A 21492-nucleotide genomic window follows, 5' to 3' on the forward strand; every position below is an offset into this window, starting at 1 on the left:
ACAAGAATTTAATTACTTTGGCCTTACTCTGAAATAAGAAAAAAGTTTCCAAAACTAGTTTTTATCCTATCAGAGGGGTAAAGTGCTCGATTCAGAGATGCAGAGAAATATTACAATAAATATTAGAACACATCAAGTATGTTTGGTACTTATTCATTGAGTTTAACGCACACACGCGATCGTCAGATAGGTAGATTTTAATGTATGGAATTTGCTTCAGGTTCTTATATATAAGTATCAAGCCAGGGCAAGCTAACAGACTGAGGCCTGATACATATCGCACTATATCAACGACAATTAATCAATTATATTTTAACATTGGGTGCGGCTGACAGCACAAACAATTGGCCACGAACACGCACGATCTGACAGTGATAAGAGACATTCGAAGTATTGAATGTTTGGTTCTGTCTTCTCACCATCATGCCTGTCATCGTCACATTATGGGTTACTTTGTTGTTTGGTGAGTGCAGATTCTGTCGTTATATTTATTAAAACGGGTCTCTCTGTTCTTCTTGTTTGAAAGAATTTTTTTCATTTTCTTTTAAGTATTTACATTTCCAAAAGTGTGCAAACAATATCCACCCTTTTTTTTCTTTTAGCATGATCTAGTATGAAATATGTGCATGCTGTGACTGTTGAGACTTTTGAACAATCTCTGATTATAGGGGAATGCAAATTCTGTACATTAAAATTTCACAGATGTCCTACATTATGAAAATTTATCTTTACTGGTGGTGTACTCATTCTGAGCGTGCCTTTTTATCAGACTAGATACATTTTTGCCCTATTAGTTTGTGGTCATCGACGTTTGACCTCCATACTGCCTTTTGAGGACCTCTACCCGCATAGCCTAGCCATTCATGTTTGTATTATATAGATTTCACAACATATAGATACAGGTACAGTGTAACTTTTGTGTAAAAGGCTGTCAATTGAAAGACTGCGCTAAATCTACCTGAGACTGTCCAATTTTGTTTTGAAAATCAATAGAAAATCGGGTTTTAGCGAGACACCTATTTCACACTGGCCGCCATATTGGTTAGTGTGTGACGTTTAGCATAATTCTAGCTTGACGTCAAGGCAGAGGTACGTCATTTAGTGAATAGCCAATGAAGGAATTCCTGCGTACCCAACACGTATTACAATTTTAACATTGATGATTTTAACATTTTGGAAAATTTCGATACTCTTATAGCTGTTCTTCACTCGTACGCCCAGACAACTGTCGTTGGACCTTCAAACACAGTGTATGTGCACCCAGGGGAGTCTGCGTCTTTCAACTGTACAGTTACATGGGATACAAGTCCTGGTATTGATTTCATAGTTTGGGGAAGAAGCAGAGATGATAGCGTCGGTTGGTCTACTATAGCTATCTGTTATAATGTCGATGGAAGTTGTACGTTTGTCTTGGGATTTGAGACTGTATATTCTGTCGAAAGTGATGGACAAACCAATGATTCCTTCAAACTCACTGTAGACTCAGCAACATTGGATGAAGACGCACACTATGACTGCTGGCCCTTCACTGCCGATGGTCCAACAGCTCCTCAAGCAAGACTGTATGTGTTGTGTAAGTGAAAGTCATTTGAGGTAGCTTTTGAGTAGTACCGACTGATGCAGGGGGGATATGACATTTTGTAAATGATACATGTATTTATATGTAGTTGAACTTTGATTTTCATTTAACGTAATATATGAACTCATTAGCATTGGTCTAGACTTCCATTAAGTCATTGCATATCTAAAACTAAATAACTTGAACAATTATCGCAATGTTCATATCAAGCACAAACCCCAAACAGACTATTGACCTAAATGACATTAAAACCTCAAACCTTGCACTTTAAAAAAGTCAAACAAAGATCGAATCACGGGTGAGAACAAAACGCCGGCTGTAATTAGTTTCGGGAACTTAATTAAACATCTCAAAACGCTTGAGGTAATGAATTTCTTTCTGATATTATCTCGTGTTGGGGTACATCAATATAACTGTTCAGAGAGAACTGTGTCGTCCATATGTCAACAGAATGGGTGTTTTTGGAAGTTTATGGCATGAAAATATTCTGATTGCTTCGTTTCTTACATGGCTCGAGGTAACTAGAATATTTCAGAAGATACAACTACCCAACACTATTTGTTAATAATTTCGTTTTGACTGATCGTATCACTCGATGACATGAGAGGAAAGTAGTAGTACATGAGACAGTATAGAACACTTGGGTAAGTTAGGGGGTCTTTTTGGGTGGGGAAAGATATAGAACACTTGGGTAACTTAGGGGGTCTTTTTTTTTTTTTTTTCTTTTTTTTTTGGAAAGATATAGACCACTGTCATGGTCGACTGGTACAAACGTACGTCTCCTTGGTGATGGAAAGACCCCCTAGCCTAGTGAAAATAGATATAGACCCCTTTGGAAAGATATAGACCACTTTTTGCCTGGGCTTATAGATCACTTTTAAAAAGATATAGATCACTTTTAAAAAGATATAGACCACTTTTAAAAAGCTATAGATCACTTTTTGCCTGGGCTTAAATATCACTTTTAAAACGATATAGATCACTTTTAAAAAATATATAGATTACTGACTGTTCATGGCCGCCTGGTAGAAACGTACGTCTCCTAGGTGATGAAGACCCCCTACACTAGTGAAAATAGATGGGCTCGATCAGTCTGTGCAGGAGCCTGCTGTATTCTTGACCGCGGAGTGACGTCACTTTCACCTCACGCACGCGAGTGAGGTGAATTGGGATTTGACTATACAGGACAGTGAACAATGCAGAAATTATGTGACAAAGGACGGAACTTAGTGTTTATCATTGACATAATGTTGAAACTTTGAATACTGGTGTAAAGGTTGAAAAATCCACACTTCAATATTTTGTTCTCACGGCAGTGTGACGCAAAAATGACGTGAAAAACCGCAAGTTCTGGATGTCCGCGGTCAAGAATACGAGGGTTTTTTACGGAGCAGCACAACTTCGAGCCGAAAAAGAAATGTAGGAATGTGGCACATAGGTTATTTGCTTCAGAAGTTGAAAAACTTGGGAAAGTAGCGCACTACCTGGCCCTGATTTGATGAAGATAAATCCTATGGCTGCTTTCGGAGCTTATTCACAGCAGGGTAGTGATGTACACCATACGTACAGCAGTCACATTGGATACGAGCGAGTCTTCCCGACTTTGCTGCAAATATCAGGGAACAATTGACATTCTTTGCAGTCAGCATGGACGATAAGATGTCAAGGGATAATGTGGTAAGTTCATTTGCTATATATTTCATTAATTTTCATTTTCTTCGATCTAATACATCATGTGTTTTTTGTTCTACGTTGATATGCAGTATCGAATTGACCTGGCGTCGTCTGTCAAACAAGTTGGGAGGGGGCGCAGGGGCATGTACATTCACGATTTCAACAGTTGTATTGATATATTATCATTCTGCAACATTCGATAAAGAAGTAGGTAGTATGAGAAATGTGAAATTTTGCCTTTAAAATGTAAACTAACGGAGCGATGCCGTACTGTACCGCACTGTCCAGTGTACGCGGCGCTAGCGCCATGCCACGAGGCATGCAGTACAGTGCATGTTGTCCGTCAACACGTTACACTTGGCGACGAATACGAGTTTGAAGGAAGAGGTTGGAAAACAGTGTTTAATTTTTTAATAATGTTTATAATGTTTCAAGTTCATTGGATCAAATCTATCAATTTTTAAAGAGAACTGACATATCCATTACGGTAGTCGATAGAATAACATGCAAGCGCTAGGAGAAACTCGAGTGATACCGTCCGTGTGTACTAATGACCCGCGAGATAATAATACTGTTTGCGGTCGATCGTCCGGTACTCGCGTAAATCATGGAGTGAAAAATGTGATGATTTCATAAGTATGGTACTAATTTTTATCCTCTCCTTGCCTTCTCAAAAGAATAGCAGTGAATCCCTTTCATCGGCGATGATTGAGAGATAAAATTGTTGTAAGGAAGACTTTTTTAACCGCCGATTTCCATGGAAAGAAATTGGTGGAATTTGTCGATCTGCAGTGCATGCATGCGGTCGATCGCCGCGCTGCCAAAATAATCCAGCATAGAACAAAAGGTAACCTGTCAATCATCCAGGGGTCTCTGCGAAATTGTTACAATGTTTCAGTTGTTCCATTCGACATCACCCCAGCTGACATCGCGATCGTTCTGCAATGGGACTTATGCCGAGTTTGTTTACAACTAACTAGAAGGCCTCCATTGGGCATCTTTCCACTTCTGCAATTCTGTGTCCATAGAAATTGTGTAACCATTTCAGTTGGATTGAAGGCTAGAAGTCACTCACAATCTGCAGTATGTTCAACCCGTGAAACAGTGATAGTTTGTATTCAACACCACATGTACACCGTCTTGGTTACACGTACACCACGGTCCCGCTTAGAGGGACCGATCGTGTGGTTACTTGTCCATCAATGCCTCTTAACTACCCTTAGGCTTATAAAACTGCATTTACTATAATGACAGGAAAACAAAATTAATGAAATATCACAGAAGCAGCACTGGTGATGCTTAAAATGTTTATTTCGGTGGTTAAACTGTTGGTGTATAACCACTCCTCTGATCAGTCTCCTCTGATGTGATTCTACAGGTCATGCCATGTACTACATAGTACATAGCACGCTGCGCCGATGGGGCTACGCGGGTACGCTAGCTCCGGGCCGGAGCTAATTGATGTGCAGGCTAGGTCTGTTTTCTGTACCTTTGATGATGTATATATGAGAAAGTCTGACCTATTTTGAAAATTAGGTCCTGAATCGATCGTGATGTTAAGTTATCGCAGCGATGTTGAAACTTTACAACAATTTCTTTTGATAAACATGCAGCACGGTACCGCAGCGAACGTATCTTGGGCTAAAAGAAAGTGGGAAACCGCTTTAAACAAGCAAAAGAAAAATAAATCTGCCCTCTTCTAATCCCACTGTTGAGTAGAGGACACGTCCAGCAATTTTCTAAACTGCTTTAAGAAAGAAACTGGAAGCTGTGCATGGGCTAGAACTGGAAGCACATACTTTGTAAACAGACGCAACGGGTCACCTACACGCGACTAGGTCAATGTCTAGCAAGGGAGAGAGACTTTGTAACAAATTTTTGATCGACAGTCACTCAGTGTGCATGATACCGGAAACTTTCTATGCACAAAGTCCGTGCTGTATGCTGCGCTGTGTACTAAGTCTATTGTTTATTATGGCGGTCGGCCGGGGCAATCGAAATTGGCCGCTGTTTTGATGTCATTTCAAACGTCTCCTATCTGATCTACCGTCTGGTTATAAATGTTCACAAACTTCGTTTGTTTCTTAAAATTGAATATGTTATCCTGATAAAGTGGTAAACTGTACAATCACAATTTCTTTAACAAGTTACAATGTCAGACGTGATTTTTTTCACGCAAAGTAGTAAGCATTAAGCAAACGCCTAGCTAGCTACCCAATTTTTACTGTTGTTCTGCGTTTAGTTCAAAGTTCATTGACTTTAGCCCCAAATGTAAGGTGACACTGAAACACAAAGGAAATTATGCCGTGTTTTGAATGAGAGCTTGCATAGTTAAAAGCAATTACTACTATATCACCTTGTTTATACTTTTTTTAAATTCTGTTTCAGACCTGTGTTCCTAAGGTAGAAAAAAAAAATAAACCTGTGAAAATGACGATAACTGTGAAAGTTTAAATAAAGTGACTAATCAAACAAAAAAATCTAAGATTTGATCGTTTCACAATATTTCTTTCCTGTCAATGAACAAGAGCTTCAAACAAATCACACCCACTGATGTAAATTGCAAGCAAATTCATATTAAACACACACAGCCACATTATGTATACAATACTTTACTTTTATTTTGTGCTATTATTTGTATTCAGTATTATTTGCTTGCTTTAATTGTTATAGTCACCTTTACTAAATTTGAAATAATTTTTTGTTATGCAGTGCCATATTTTTATTTATAATGTCGATGGATTTTTAAAGAGAAAATCACCTCATTGTACTATTATGGTTTTTTTTCAAATTTTTTATCTATTACCTTCTCCACTATACTTATACAAAACCATGGGGGAGGGGGGTTAATCACATAATCTGGTGCAGATTGAGATTTATTTTCCATGCATTCAGCTGTTTAACTCTCCATGAATTTCATTACACTCTTCTGATAATTTATCTTCTTTTCAGGTGGCTGTTGATTCTAATCTGCTGATCGCCAAGAAATAACTAGGTTGTACACGTGAGACTTTCATCATTAGAAACTCATCCCTAGGTTGATGCCAGTGAAATAATCGTGTCTCAAGGAACGTACAGGTGACCATCTACTCCATCCCACTCCAACCCGTCCTCCTTCCAGAATACTGTATCTGTGAAACATTCAACATCAAAGGTTTTCGTCATGGACTATTATTTCTGCAAAAATACTTGACTCATATTTGGACATATTTGAAGGACATTTTCAAAGCTTGGGAGAATAATCGTTTTGTTCGTGAGAAGATACAATCAGTCATTGTGACACAATATTTCCTTGCTTCACAACTAAAATATGATACATCAGAAAGTAATGTGGATCCATAGTAATATTTGTATGTTCCAACGCAGTCATTGAAGTATTCATCATGGAAATTTAGGTTAGATACAGTAGTTAATTGTCACTGAGAAACAATGTTTGGGTCACAGAGTAGGAAAAGAGCATGGAATATTATTTGAAGATCAGTTGAAAGCAGAACTATGGTTCAATACTTAGAAGGTACCTTTCAGGTTATGTTTTATTTCTGCCATCATGAAGAAATAAAGTCAACTGTATGGGGAAATCATGTCAACTTGTGAAGTATGTGGTATCTCACCATGCACTTGGACAACCGTATTTCTATTACTGTTTTTTTCCTTTACATTGAAGCCCCCCACCCTAACCCCACACAAGATCTTTTAAATATAGAAAAATAAATACACTGCTAATCCTAAGAAATTGTTTTACCCATAGCTTTCTTCTTTCATTGATATGATTTGGTTTGATGTCCACATGTTTAGAAAAGGTCTGCAAGTACAGCTTCTGCTACTTAATAGCTTAATCATGAAAAAAGAGCACAATATCATAATACAGGCTACACTGAGTGAAAAATAAGAGGACCAGACTATCACCTGTTCCGTTCTCACTGAATAATACCTTTTACTGACAAGAAATTTGTGGTAATGTACAAACCTAGTACTGTAACAATTCAACCTTTCTATTCACTCTCTGAATTCAATTCAACGATATCCCTCTACTTGCAGTATCCCCTTTTTCATCCTATACAAGGAGTCTTTCTCAGAATTCAAAAACAAACTAACATAGAATTCATCCCTAAGAATTAAGAGCAGATGAATCTCTCTTCAGATTCACACCTTAAGGAGAATATATCACATTCTTGCATTCATACTATAGATTGAGTCCCCCCCCTCCCTTAACCAAAATTTATCCATAAGTTAAATGGATGAGTTGCAACACTTATAGCTTATAGCACAGATACAACCATCATGAGGGTTTGTAGATTGCACTCAAAAGAATTATTGTAAATGTTATTTTATAGCCATGACATCTATGTAAAGTGCTATTCTTTCAAGTTATTCGAGGTTGATGAAAGAAGTGTAGTGAAGTGTTTTTCACAATTTTCATGTATGTTCCAGCAATTCACTGTATAATTTTTTTTAAAAAAAATACTTTTTCAAAACATTAAATTCAGTAGATTTAAAATTGATCTTGCTTTAATATAGGTAGTTTGACAATTTGAAAAAATCTCCTAATCACTATATTTGCAAATGTATTCTAATCATTCTGTTTGTAAGACTTGTAGTTGTATATTTCAGACACTTTCTATAGTCTTTAAATGTATGTGATTCATATTTGCAAATGAAAACAAAGAAAGAAGAGGCTACATTCCCCCCCCCCCTTAAAAACTTCAAATATTGAATTTGCCGTATCCAATGAATTAAAGTGAACGGAATAAAAAGGGCAGGTAGCACATATATTCTTAATTATTTTCCCGTGAAATGATAGATTTGTATATCAGTTGCAAGTTCTACTTTGTTCTACTTTGCAAGAGCATACTGAAACTACAACTGTTTAATCTTTCAAAAAATTCTTCGTTTGAAATGTAAAATGTTAGTGTAACAAAAATAAATTTACAAACAGTATCAGTGCAGTCTACACATGTACCAGCCAAGCTGATAAGCTCATCACTCTGTATCTCAAGACCATTGCGTTGGAGATTAAAACAGAAACCGTAGTTGGTATTAACCAAAAACAATTTAATACTGAAGGGGAAAATCATTAAAAGTTACAGCTATTTGTTATTAAAAGTTGAAATGAATCTTTAGTGACTTGGTGTTGATTTGTTTCTGTGTCTGTGTATGTGAATGTGCATGGCCCTTGTGACCTAGGGGCCAAAAAGTAGGCCCCTCTGCCCCGAGGGCCAAATTAAAAGAGTTCTCCTTACCATTGAATTGAATTACACTTGTTTTGATATAGGCCCTGCGGGACTTTATTAAGGCCCCGTTGCCCCGAGGGCCTTTTTTCTTTGATGTTCCCCCTCAGCCAAGAAATTATAGGTTCATTTGAATGAATCATTTGCCTCTATTAGAAATTTTGAAAATGTTTCAAACAGACACTTATTTAAATGATGGAATGGGTCCCATTCTACCAACACAAGTAAAGAAAAAAGTTAATCCTTTTTTATGCTCCTGATAATTATAGATTTTTACCTGAAATGGTCCAAGATTTGGGGAGTGTTTTTTTTTTTTCAATTTATCGAAGCAACTGCTACGGAGAAAAAAGATGAATGGTGTTACATTAACCGATCAAGTTAAAAGAGGAAGAAAAAAGCTGCGAAAACTATTGTTCATGTTTTGACACTTTTGATTCAGTTGTCTAATAAATAGATATATTTGTCTTGCAGAGCATGTCTTTGATTTAATTTGAAAAAAACTGCACCCACGTTAACAGAGGAAGTCTAAAACGATTCATTGCTGTTTCACTATTTGGAATGTCAGGGAGGCATACAACAACAATACCAAAAAAAACAAAACAAGGATGTTCTCATTTCCAGACAGAGGGAGGGCAAAATAAGGCCCTGGGGGGCTGAGGGGCCTTCAAAGGGTAAAGAGGGGTGGAGGGAATCCATAAACAGGGAAAGTGTGATCTCATTCATCGACCAATCTTCCTAGATGGCCCTCGGGGCAGCAGGGCCCACTTTTTGGCCTTCAGACAAGAGGACACACATGCACACACACACACACACACACACACACACACACACACAAGCACACAAACAAACGAACATTCTTACTCATTCAACAAATGTTTACACACAAACATCAACAAATAAATTCAAACCAACCACTGAATCAGTTCAAATGAACTAAATTGACTTTGGTTTATTGCATTTCAAAAGATAAACCAGAAACTGCTTTTTTGTTGCTGCGTTACCATGTAAAAAGACATGAAAGGTGCAATTTAAAAACAAAACAAACTGTTGATCTGCCATGTTCAATTTCAAATTCAATATTTGAAGTTTTTAAGGGGGGGGAATGTAGCCTCTTCTTTCTTTGTTTTCATTTGCAAATATGAATCACATACATTTAAAGACTATAGAAAGTGTCTGAAATATACAACTACAAGTCTTACAAACAGAATGATTAGAATACATTTGCAAAAATAGTGATTAGGAGATTTTTTCAAATTGTCAAACTACCTATAAGCAAGATCAATTTTAAATCTACTGAATTTAATGTTTTGAAAAAGTATTTTTTTTTAAATTATACAGTGAATTGCTGGAACATACATGAAAATTGTGAAAAACACTTCACTACACTTCTTTCATCAACCTCGAATAACTTGAAAGAATAGCACTTTACATAGATGTCATGGCTATAAAATAACATTTACAATAATTCTTTTGAGTGCAATCTACAAACCCTCATGATGGTTGTATCTGTGCTATAAGCTATAAGTGTTGCAACTCATCCATTTAACTTATGGATAAATTTTGGTTAAGGGAGGGGGGGGACTCAATCTATAGTATGAATGCAATAATGTGATATATTCTCCTTAAGGTGTGAATCTGAAGAGAGATTCATCTGCTCTTAATTCTTAGGGATGAATTCTATGTTAGTTTGTTTTTGAATTCTGAGAAAGACTCCTTGTATAGGATGAAAAAGGGGATACTGCAAGTAGAGGGATATCGTTGAATTGAATTCAGAGAGTGAATAGAAAGGTTGAATTGTTACAGTACTAGGTTTGTACATTACCACAAATTTCTTGTCAGTAAAAGGTATTATTCAGTGAGAACGGAACAGGTGATAGTCTGGTCCTCTTATTATTTCACTCAGTGTAGCCTGTATTATGATATTGTGCTCTTTTTTCATGATTAAGCTATTAAGTAGCAGAAGCTGTACTTGCAGACCTTTTCTAAACATGTGGACATCAAACCAAATCATATCAATGAAAGAAGAAAGCTATGGGTAAAACAATTTCTTAGGATTAGCAGTGTATTTATTTTTCTATATTTAAAAGATCTTGTGTGGGGTTAGGGTGGGGGCTTCAATGTAAAGGAAAAAAACAGTAATAGAAATACGGTTGTCCAAGTGCATGGTGAGATACCACATACTTCACAAGTTGACATGATTTCCCCATACAGTTGACTTTATTTCTTCATGATGACAGAAATAAAACATAACCTGAAAGGTACCTTCTAAGTATTGAACCATAGTTCTGCTTTCAACTGATCTTCAAATAATATTCCATGCTCTTTTCCTACTCTGTGACCCAAACATTGTTTCTCAGTGACAATTAACTACTGTATCTAACCTAAATTTCCATGATGAATACTTCAATGACTGCGTTGGAACATACAAATATTACTATGGATCCACATTACTTTCCTGATGTATCATATTTTAGTTGTGAAGCAAGGAAATATTGTGTCACAATGACTGATTGTATCTTCTCACGAACAAAACGATTATTCTCCCAAGCTTTGAAAATGTCCTTCAAATATGTCCAAATATGAGTCAAGTATTTTTGCAGAAATAATAGTCCATGACGAAAACCTTTGATGTTGAATGTTTCACAGATACAGTATTCTGGAAGGAGGACGGGTTGGAGTGGGATGGAGTAGATGGTCACCTGTACGTTCCTTGAGACACGATTATTTCACTGGCATCAACCTAGGGATGAGTTTCTAATGATGAAAGTCTCACGTGTACAACCTAGTTATTTCTTGGCGATCAGCAGATTAGAATCAACAGCCACCTGAAAAGAAGATAAATTATCAGAAGAGTGTAATGAAATTCATGGAGAGTTAAACAGCTGAATGCATGGAAAATAAATCTCAATCTGCACCAGATTATGTGATTAACCCCCCTCCCCCATGGTTTTGTATAAGTATAGTGGAGAAGGTAATAGATAAAAATTTGAAAAAAAAAACAAAATATTACAATGAGGTGATTTTCTCTTTAAAAATCCATCGACATTATAAATAAAAATATGGCACTGCATAACAAAAAATTATTTCAAATTTAGTAAAGGTGACTATAACAATTAAAGCAAGCAAATAATACTGAATACAAATAATAGCACAAAATAAAAGTAAAGTATTGTATACATAATGTGGCTGTGTGTGTTTAATATGAATTTGCTTGCAATTTACATCAGTGGGTGTGATTTGTTTGAAGCTCTTGTTCATTGACAGGAAAGAAATATTGTGAAACGATCAAATCTTAGATTTTTTGTTTGTTTGATTAGTTACTTTATTTAAACTTCACAGTTATCGTCATTTTCACAGGTTTTTTTTTTCTACCTTAGGAACACAGGTCTGAAACAGAATTTAAAACAAGTATAAACAAGGTGATATAGTAGTCATTGCTTTTAACTATGCAAGCTCTCATTCAAAACACGGCATAATTTCCTTTGTGTTTCAGTGTCACCTTACATTTGGTGCTAAAGTCAATGAACTTTGAACTAAACGCAGAACAACAGTAAAAATTGGGTAGCTAGCTAGGCGTTTGCTTAATACTTACTACTTTGCGTGAAAAAAAATCACGTCTGACATTGTAACTTGTTAAAGAAATTGTGATTGTACAGTTTACCACTTTATCAGGATAACATATTCAATTTTAAGAAACAAACGAAGTTTGTGAACATTTATAACCAGACGGTAGATCAGATAGGAGACGTTTGAAATGACATCAAAACAGCGGCCAATTTCGATTGCCCCGGCCGACCGCCATAATAAACAATAGACTTAGTACACAGCGCAGCATACAGCACGGACTTTGTGCATAGAAAGTTTCCGGTATCATGCACACTGAGTGACTGTCGATCAAAAATTTGTTACAAAGTCTCTCTCCCTTGCTAGACATTGACCTAGTCGCGTGTAGGTGACCCGTTGCGTCTGTTTACAAAGTATGTGCTTCCAGTTCTAGCCCATGCACAGCTTCCAGTTTCTTTCTTAAAGCAGTTTTGAAAATTGCTGGACGTGTCCTCTACTCAACAGTGGGATTAGAAGAGGGCAGATTTATTTTTTCTTTTGCTTGTTTAAAGCGGTTTCCCACTTTCTTTAGCCCAAGATACGTTCGCTGCGGTACCGTGCTGCATGTTTATCAAAAGAAATTGTTGTAAAGTTTCAACATCGCTGCGATAACTTAACATCACGGATCGATTCAGGACCTAATTTTCAAAATAGGTCAGACTTTCTCATATATACATCATCAAAGGTACAGAAAACAGACCTAGCCTGCACATCAATTAGCTCCGGGCCCGGAGCTAGCGTAGCCCCATCGGCGCAGCGTGCTATGTACTATGTAGTACATTGCATGACCTGTAGAATCACATCAGAGGAGACTGATCAGAGGAGTGTTATACGCCAACAGTTTAACCATCGAAATAAACATTTTAAGCGTCACCAGTGCTGCTTCTGTGATATTTCATTAATTTTGATTTCCTGTCATTATAGTCAATGCAGTTTTATAAGCCTAAGGGTAGTTAAGAGGCATTGATGGACAAGTAACCACACGATCGGTCCCTCTAAAGCGGGACCGTGGTGTACGTGTGACCAAGACGGTGTGCGTGTGGTGTTGAATACAAACTATCACTGTTTCACGGGTTGAACATACTGCAGATTGTGAGTGACTTCTAACTTTCAATCCGACTGAAATGGTTACACAATTTCTATGGACACAGAATTGCAGAAGTGGAAAGATGCCCAATGGAGGCCTTCTAGTTAGTTGTAAACAACCTCGGCATAAGTCCCATTGCAGAACGATCGCGATGTCAGCTGGGGTGATGTCGAATGGAACAACTGAAACATTGTAACAATTTCGCAGAGACCCCTGGATGATTGACAGGTTACCTTTTGTTCTATGCTGGATTATTTTGGCAGCGCGGCGATCGACCGCATGCATGCACTGCAGATCGACAAATTCCACCAATTTCTTTCCATGGAAATCGGCGGTTAAAACACTCTTCCTTACAACAATTTTGACTCTCAATCATCGCCGATGAAAGGGATTCACTGCTATTCTTTTGAGAAGGCAAGGAGAGGATAAAAATTAGTACCATACTTATGAAATCATCACATTTTTCACTCCATGATTTACGCGAGTACCGGACGATCGACCGCAAACAGTATTATTATCTCGCGGGTCATTAGTACACACGGACGGTATCACTCGAGTTTCTCCTAGCGCTTGCATGTTATTCTATCGACTACCGTAATGGATATGTCAGTTCTCTTTAAAAATTGATAGATTTGATCCAATGAACTTGAAACATTATAAACATTATTAAAAAATTAAACACTGTTTTCCAACCTCTTCCTTCAAACTCGTATTCGTCGCCAAGTGTAACGTGTTGACGGACAACATGCACTGTACTGCATGCCTCGTGGCATGGCGCTAGCGCCGCGTACACTGGACAGTGCGGTACAGTACGGCATCGCTCCGTTAGTTTACATTTTAAAGGCAAAATTTCACATTTCTCATACTACCTACTTCTTTATCGAATGTTGCAGAATGATAATATATCAATACAACTGTTGAAATCGTGAATGTACATGCCCCTGCGCCCCCTCCCAACTTGTTTGACAGACGACGCCAGGTCAATTCGATACTGCATATCAACGTAGAACAAAAAACACATGATGTATTAGATCGAAGAAAATGAAAATTAATGAAATATATAGCAAATGAACTTACCACATTATCCCTTGACATCTTATCGTCCATGCTGACTGCAAAGAATGTCAATTGTTCCCTGATATTTGCAGCAAAGTCGGGAAGACTCGCTCGTATCCAATGTGACTGCTGTACGTATGGTGTATTTTATTTTATTTTATTTAAACTTTATTTATTAATCTCGATAACTCCATAGGTTACGAAAACCTCTTTTCATGAAGGTCGAGACACAAAAAGAAACGAAACACAAATACAATCAAACATTAAAAGAAACACAGTACAAATCACGCAAGAAATGATACAGTGCGTGAGAAAACAGCATTAACAAGTTTCGATGTACTTGGTTAATAAATAATTATGACAAGCCTTTTTAAAATCATTAACATCTTCCAGTTCCCTAAGATAAAAAGGTAAATTATTAAATTCAATTGCACCTGTTACTTGAAAAGACTTTCTGAAAAACTCTGTTCTTGCTCTTGGAATATCTAAAAGATGCTTATTTGCAGATCGTAGGTTTCTCGAAGGACGGTATTCGTTAAAAAGTTCATTAATATTGCTTGGTGCGAGCTTTTTCTTAGCTTTAAAAACTAGGACCAGCCTGTTTAATTGAATTTTAAAAGCGAGTGGTAACCATCTTAATCTATGATAAAGATCCTTGGTTGGCACACTGGAATCAGTATCGAGAATAATACGAATTGCACGTCTTTGTAGACGCTCTAAAATCTGTAAATTAGTATTTGATGTTGAACCCCAAACAATAGAGCAGTAACAAAGGTAAGGTAAAATAAAACTACAATAAAATATCTTCCTTGAATGTAGAGTCAAGAATCGTTTGACTCTTGATAAAAGATATAATTTGGGCTTAACTGTAGATTCAATCGATCGGATATGGTCAGACCAATCCAGTGTATGGTTTATCATGACACCAAGTAGTTTTTCGCTCTTAGCACAGTCTAAATTTATATTATTTACAGAAACAGACAGAGACTGCGCATTCAAGTGAGAACGTTTGTGCGCAGATGCTATTAACATAGACTTTGATTTGTTTGCATTTATACATAATCTATTGTTCAAGCACCAGTCACGCATGTTCGTAAGATCTGTGTTAAGTGCCGTCGTAATTTTTCCAATATTATTACCAGTAACATAAATTGTGGTGTCATCAGCAAATGATGTTGATTTTGAGTTTTTCAAATACAGTGGCAAATCATTGACGTAGGTAATGAATAGTAGAGGGCCGAGAATCGATCCCTGTGGAACGCCAACCTCCAAATTTGTGATATTAGAACAGCGACCTTGGAATTTTACAAATTGTTTTCGTGAAGTCAAATAGGATTTAAAAAGTGACAGTGCATGATCTGTACATCCGTAAAGCTTAAGTTTTGAAAGTAAAACATTATGATTGACAAGATCGAATGCCTTACTTAAATCTAACAGAACAGCACCAATCACATTTCCTTGATCAATGTCAAGTGACCAACTGCTTACCAAAGTAGTCAGCGCAGTTTCACAGGAATGGCCTGCTCGGAAACCCAATGTTGGTTATTGAGAAAAGGTTGTTATATTCCATGTAAGAATTAAAACTATTGTGAATATGACATCATATGTACATCACTACCCTGCTGTGAATAAGCTCCGAAAGCAGCCATAGGATTTATCTTCATCAAATGAGGGCCAGGTAGTGCGCTACTTTCCCAAGTTTTTCAACTTCTGAAGCAAATAACCTATGTGCCACAATCCTACATTGCTTGTTCGGCTCGAAGTTGTGCTGCTCCGCGAAAAAAAAAACCACTCGTATTCTTGACCGCGGACATCCGGGAACTTGCGGTTTTTCACGTCATTTTTGCGTCACACTGCCGTGAGAACAAAATATTGAAGTGTGGATTTTTCAACCTTTACACCAGTATTCAAAGTTTCAACATTATGTCAATGATAAACACTAAGTTCTGTCCTTTGTCACATAATTTCTGCATTGTTCACTGTCCTGTATAGTCAAATCCCAATTCACCTCACTCGCGTGCGTGAGGTGAAAGTGACGTCACTCCGCGGTCAACAATACAGCAGGCTCCTGCACAGAGTGATCGAGCCCATCTATTTTCACTAGTGTAGGGGGTCTTCATCACCTAGGAGACGTACGTTTCTACCAGGCGGCCATGACAGTGATCTATATCTTTTTAAAAGTGATCTATATCTATTTAAAAGTGATATTTAAGCCCAGGCAAAAAGTGATCTATAGCTTTTTAAAAGTGGTCTATATCTTTTTAAAAGTGATCTATATCTTTTTAAAAGTGATCTATAAGCCCAGGCAAAAAGTGGTCTATATCTTTCCAAAGGGGTCTATATCTATTTTCACTAGGCTAGGGGGTCTTTCCATCACCAAGGAGACGTACGTTTGTACCAGTCGACCATGACAGTGGTCTATATCTTTCCAAAAAAAAGAAAAAAAGAAAAAAAGACCCCCTAAGTTACCCAAGTGTTCTATATCTTTCCCCCCCAAAAAGACCCCCTAACTTACCCAAGTGTCCTATACTGTCTCATGTACTACTGAGGAAGTATCTGAGCTTTACTTGGAAAATATCTTTCTCACATTTCTGGGCCACTGGGAGTGTGGGATCAACGGTGTGGGAAAAATCATTCCCACACTCTAGTGTGTTCAGATCTAGAAATCAGAAATCTCATAAATATTACACGAGCTCTGATTGGATGATAAACAGCTGCCTTTCGTTCCACGCACAAAATATCCAATAGCACGATGAGTAACACGATGATGACCAGAACTACAAGGTAAGCAGATCAGAGTACGGGGATAGCATTGTCACGATTTTGGATGATGGTGTGCGTTGTTGTTTACCTCGGAATTCGCGTTAATGACATGGAATACTTGATGGCCACGAAGTAGGGTGGTCACTGATACAGTTAAACATTCAACGTTTCCAGTAAGACTTGAACGCATTTTGGGGTCATGTGAGAAAAAGAATCTCATACACCAAGGACCTGCTCACACGAGTTGGGGTATTTTGTCTCACACAAACCTCAGGCGAGTGTGACGCAAAATATCCCCAACTCGTGTGAGAAATCTGATCCAAGGTCTTTTGGGTGTGAAAGTCTATCGTATTCCCTTGCAAAGAAACAGTTGTTAATCATCATGCACTGATTTTCAGACCAAGTGACCAGTGTCGCCATCCATGAATCTGACGTTCCAAAAGATGTTGAAGCAGTTTGTGAGGAAATCATTCTATGCACAACAACATCCGGGAACCCTCCAGCTGATCTACTGTGGACAATAGGAGACATTGACATCACACATTTTAGTAACAACACAATAACAGAAACTGGAAATGACACCAGACTCTACGACACAGAAAGTCGTCTTATGTATGCATTCAATGCTTCTGATGACCAACAATATCTGAAATGTGAATCATTTCAACATGCAAGCTTGCCACCAAGAAGTTCACAGATTTTGATGAATGTGCAACGTAGGTTGAAATTTGCTGTTTGCACAGACTTCATATTTCAAAACCATTCTCTATGTCGTGAATAAAATCGTAGGCATCTTACTTATATCCTAAACAATCGAAACAAATTTAGACATCATGTGGTGGCGTGAAGTGGTAGATTCTAAGGCAAAAAGGCAAAGATCATCCGTTTTGTTTGTTTTTTTTTCTAAAGTTTTGCTCTATGTACCAATATATGTTTACATTTTACAATTCTTGATTGTTTACGTTGTGGTTTTAGCATTACAATTATTACATGTTCAATCAGAATCATATCTTCTGTTACTTCATAAATAAATGGCAATTCAAATTTCAGATGCCCCTGTAATCCACGCCATTGGTTTTAAAAGCTGGGAAGACAACACAGCAACTGTGGAATGTGATGCAAGTGCTAATCCTGGTGAGATCACATATTCCTGGGAGAGTGATGATGGACAGACTGGAGGTAATTCGAGGACATGGACATTGACAGATGAAGATGGTGATGATGAAGTCACTGTGACATGTAATGCAAGTAATACAAAGGGAGAAACATCACTGACAGAAGTCGTGAAAAAAACACGTTAGTGAACAAGTTCATTATCGATGGTCCAAAAGCGTAACAGAATGTTATCGCCTTGCCATATGTTGAGGGATATTATGAATTATTAAAAACAGAACAATTATTTTTGTTTAAATGGGGGATTTCTTTCATTCATGGTATCCGAATAATGCTGCAATGATTTGAGATATTGCATTTAATAAATCTTTTTGATTTGTAACCTTAGATAATACGGTTGTTTTAAATAGTAGGATTAATTATGCATCGTCTCATGCACTTTTCGTGAAGTCCACTTTGTCAATAATTAGTCATGTACGGTTATTACAAAACCATTTGTGTAAAAAGGACATCATAATATCAATTTGTAAAATTGTTCTGTGTATCGCAGATATGTATCATGGGATTTAATTGATTTGAAGCAAATTATATGGCAAAGTTCTGCATTAGGTAGAAGTGGCACCATGTCTTCATGAAAGTGATTAATGCTACCGCTTTTTTAATGATACCCTTTCTAAAATTATTAATTGTGATTCTTCACTTCGGATTATCAAATGTTCTTTTTTACTGCTGTAAAAGGCTAAAGGGTCTCGTTTAAATGAAAATATTGAGACAGCAGTCTTTCTTAGCATTCAATAATCAAGATCATCAAGCAACATGCATCTTACCGGTTCAATACAAACCTCCGAAAAAATTAATGTCATTCGTATTACTTGTCTTAACACAGGCGACCCATAAAGTGTTACTGAGATTTTCACTCTGTTTTCTCTATCATTTTCTCTCCTTTCTTCATGCTCCGACTGATCGGAGTAAATAAAATAAATGGTTTATATAACCTAACCTAGCCTCTGTGACTCTTTATTTATTTTACACTCCATTACATGGACGTATATCTCTCATACACACATGCTGTAATTAATTAGTCAACACAACTAATTATGCTAATCCGTGGACTTATCAGGGATTTTACGGGTTGGTCAACATCGCGAAAGATAGGAATGGTTACTCCTTTTTCATTAACATCACTATCTTTCCGATGTTGACCAACCTCTGATAAGTCCACGGATTAGCATAATTAGTTGTGTTGACTAATTAATTACAGCATGTGTGTATGAGAGATATACGTCCATGTAATGGAGTGTAAAATAAATAAAGAGTCACAGAGGCTAGGTTAGGTTATATAAACCATTTATTTTATTTACTCCGATCAGTCAGAGCATGAAGAAAGGAGAGAAAATGATAGAGAAAACAGAGTGAAAATCTCAGTAATACTTTATGGGTCGCCTGTGGTCTTAGCTCAGTGCCTCTTAGTGTTAAAATGTAATGTATATAATAAAACTTGAACATGTGTCTTTAAGAACACTGCTTATTGAGCTTCGATGCTTTAAACGAGAGATAGGAAATTATGAATTTACTGTGATCAAAGTCACGTTGCTCATAATATGTATAAAATCTAGTACTGGTTTTCGTAAATAATTTTTTTAATTTTCCCTGATTTCTCATAAATGCAGCGTATACCAAATATTGCTCTCAAACTGTTCTGTTTACAGATATACCAACCGTTGCTAATCCGACGGGAAATACTTATTCCGGTAAGGAAACTGACGCTTATCCATCATTGCCAGTAACTATCAATATATGATTCGCTTAATAATTCTGATGCGCATGTCATTACTCCATAGAAATAGGTTATAGAGCGTTAAAACGTGCGGTATTGCCTTTCTATTTGACTATTGTTTCATTTGTTATATTTAGTTCACAACTGAAACTACCCAAATGTATTTAGGCTTCGTGATTTCATCTTTGAAATTTATTCCATTGAAAGTGTACGATGCTGCTGTTCAGGCTTAATCCACTAAAGAGCGAAGTCAGCCTATGGCAAACAGTTGTTCAGGGGACTTTTAATGCCGTTTTACACTTAGGCCAGTCAACTGTAGCGGCGACGACGGATTATCACGTGACCTTAAAAACAAGCGAGAACATTACTCAACTTTTCACAGAGTATTTTCGATACAGTAAGGAGGTGAATCCAGCGCCTTTTTACATCTCAAAGTAAGGAGCAGACGGTTTCATTTTTGACATCGTACAGAACAGACTCAATGCAAAGCAGACAGACAACGTGTAACATTTTTTTGTTTTCCAAATCTGTAGTGTTTCCCCGTCAGCCCTGTGAGTGCAGTAATACGTTGTCAATCGTCTTCGGCTGCCTATTTGCTATAACACTGGCACTACTCATCTTGACATTCAGCTTATTGTTTATTAATGGTCATGGCTTAAGAGTTCTGGTGAAAAAGGTAAGGCTTGAATATGTCAAGTGTAGAGCACCGTCTCAATTGACAAGAGCTTAGCCAGTGCTTGACATGAATTACATTTGGTATTGTATTTGCAGCATTTTTATGATTATCTTTCAAAGACCGTGTAAGCACCTTTAAGTTGCCAATATTTGTTTCTTTCAAATAAAGCGTCTTTTTACTAAGATTCCTCGAAAATACAGTGAAAAACAAACATGAATATTAAACACTGGGCTCATTCTAACACAATTTATATTTTAGGTACAAATTTGCATTTCCATATCCATTCACTCAGTCTTTCGTTCAAAATATCGAACCGATAGTAATATATGACATTAGCTTCTAGTCGCTTAAACCGAAAGCTTAGAAATAATCAAACTAATATTTCAACATTTGAAATTTTAATCCAAGACGACGTAAAGGCTTACGATACATTCGTGTTTGCTGTCTTTCATTATCGTGCTTTTTATGATATTTCAGAAAGATAAACAATCAGAAAATTCGCCAGAAAGTACATACCAGGATCTCCAAAGAGATGTCCAACAGTCGTCATACACACATGTAAGTTTGATTGCTTTAAATGCACAGATTGACATTTACATATCCGAAAACTTCAAACGTTGACAAAACGCTGCCATTAATATGCCTTGAACGGCAAACGTTGTTCAAATTGCATTGAAGGAAAACAAAACTTCGAGGGATTTTTATTTAGTTTTGACCTAATTAAGTTGTATATAGGGTCACAAAATGTCATGTCAATAACATGAACGTTGCAGGTCGCAATTCATTTGCAATGTACTGGGCAGACATTTCTGGGTCATATTCAGGGCAACAGATTGGCTTCCTCACAGTCATCAACAATCTTTTTTGTCGATGACGAGAAATAGTAGTTTTAAGTAAGAGAATTTTCAAATACAGAAAGTTAAATTGTACTACGGG

General features: G+C 37.0%; 2 protein-coding genes and 1 long non-coding RNA gene across 3 annotated transcripts in view; 2 read left to right on the forward strand and 1 right to left on the reverse strand.

Annotated features, from left to right (window-relative positions):
* The window catches only part of LOC139125242 (uncharacterized), a 214571-nt gene that overhangs the window by 99179 nt on the left and 93900 nt on the right, over nt 1–21492 (forward strand). The window lies entirely within an intron of this gene.
* On the forward strand, nt 364–20610 carry LOC139125425 (cell adhesion molecule 2-like). The gene is made up of 6 exons (XM_070691508.1): nt 364–463; nt 1199–1573; nt 17389–17706; nt 18041–18286; nt 19813–19854; nt 20414–20610. Exons 1-6 carry the CDS (start codon nt 424–426, stop codon nt 20608–20610), a joined length of 1218 nt encoding a protein of 405 aa, XP_070547609.1. The 5' UTR covers nt 364–423.
* LOC139125485 (uncharacterized) lies at nt 9401–14369 on the reverse strand. Its single transcript, XR_011550244.1, has 2 exons — nt 14249–14369; nt 9401–11306 (listed from the first exon to the last, which is right to left on the reverse strand). It is a non-coding gene; the product is annotated as an uncharacterized lncRNA (long non-coding RNA).

The sequence above is a fragment of the Ptychodera flava genome (assembly GCF_041260155.1).
Source record: "Ptychodera flava strain L36383 chromosome 3 unlocalized genomic scaffold, AS_Pfla_20210202 Scaffold_25__1_contigs__length_14229661_pilon, whole genome shotgun sequence".
NCBI lineage: Eukaryota > Metazoa > Hemichordata > Enteropneusta > Ptychoderidae > Ptychodera > Ptychodera flava.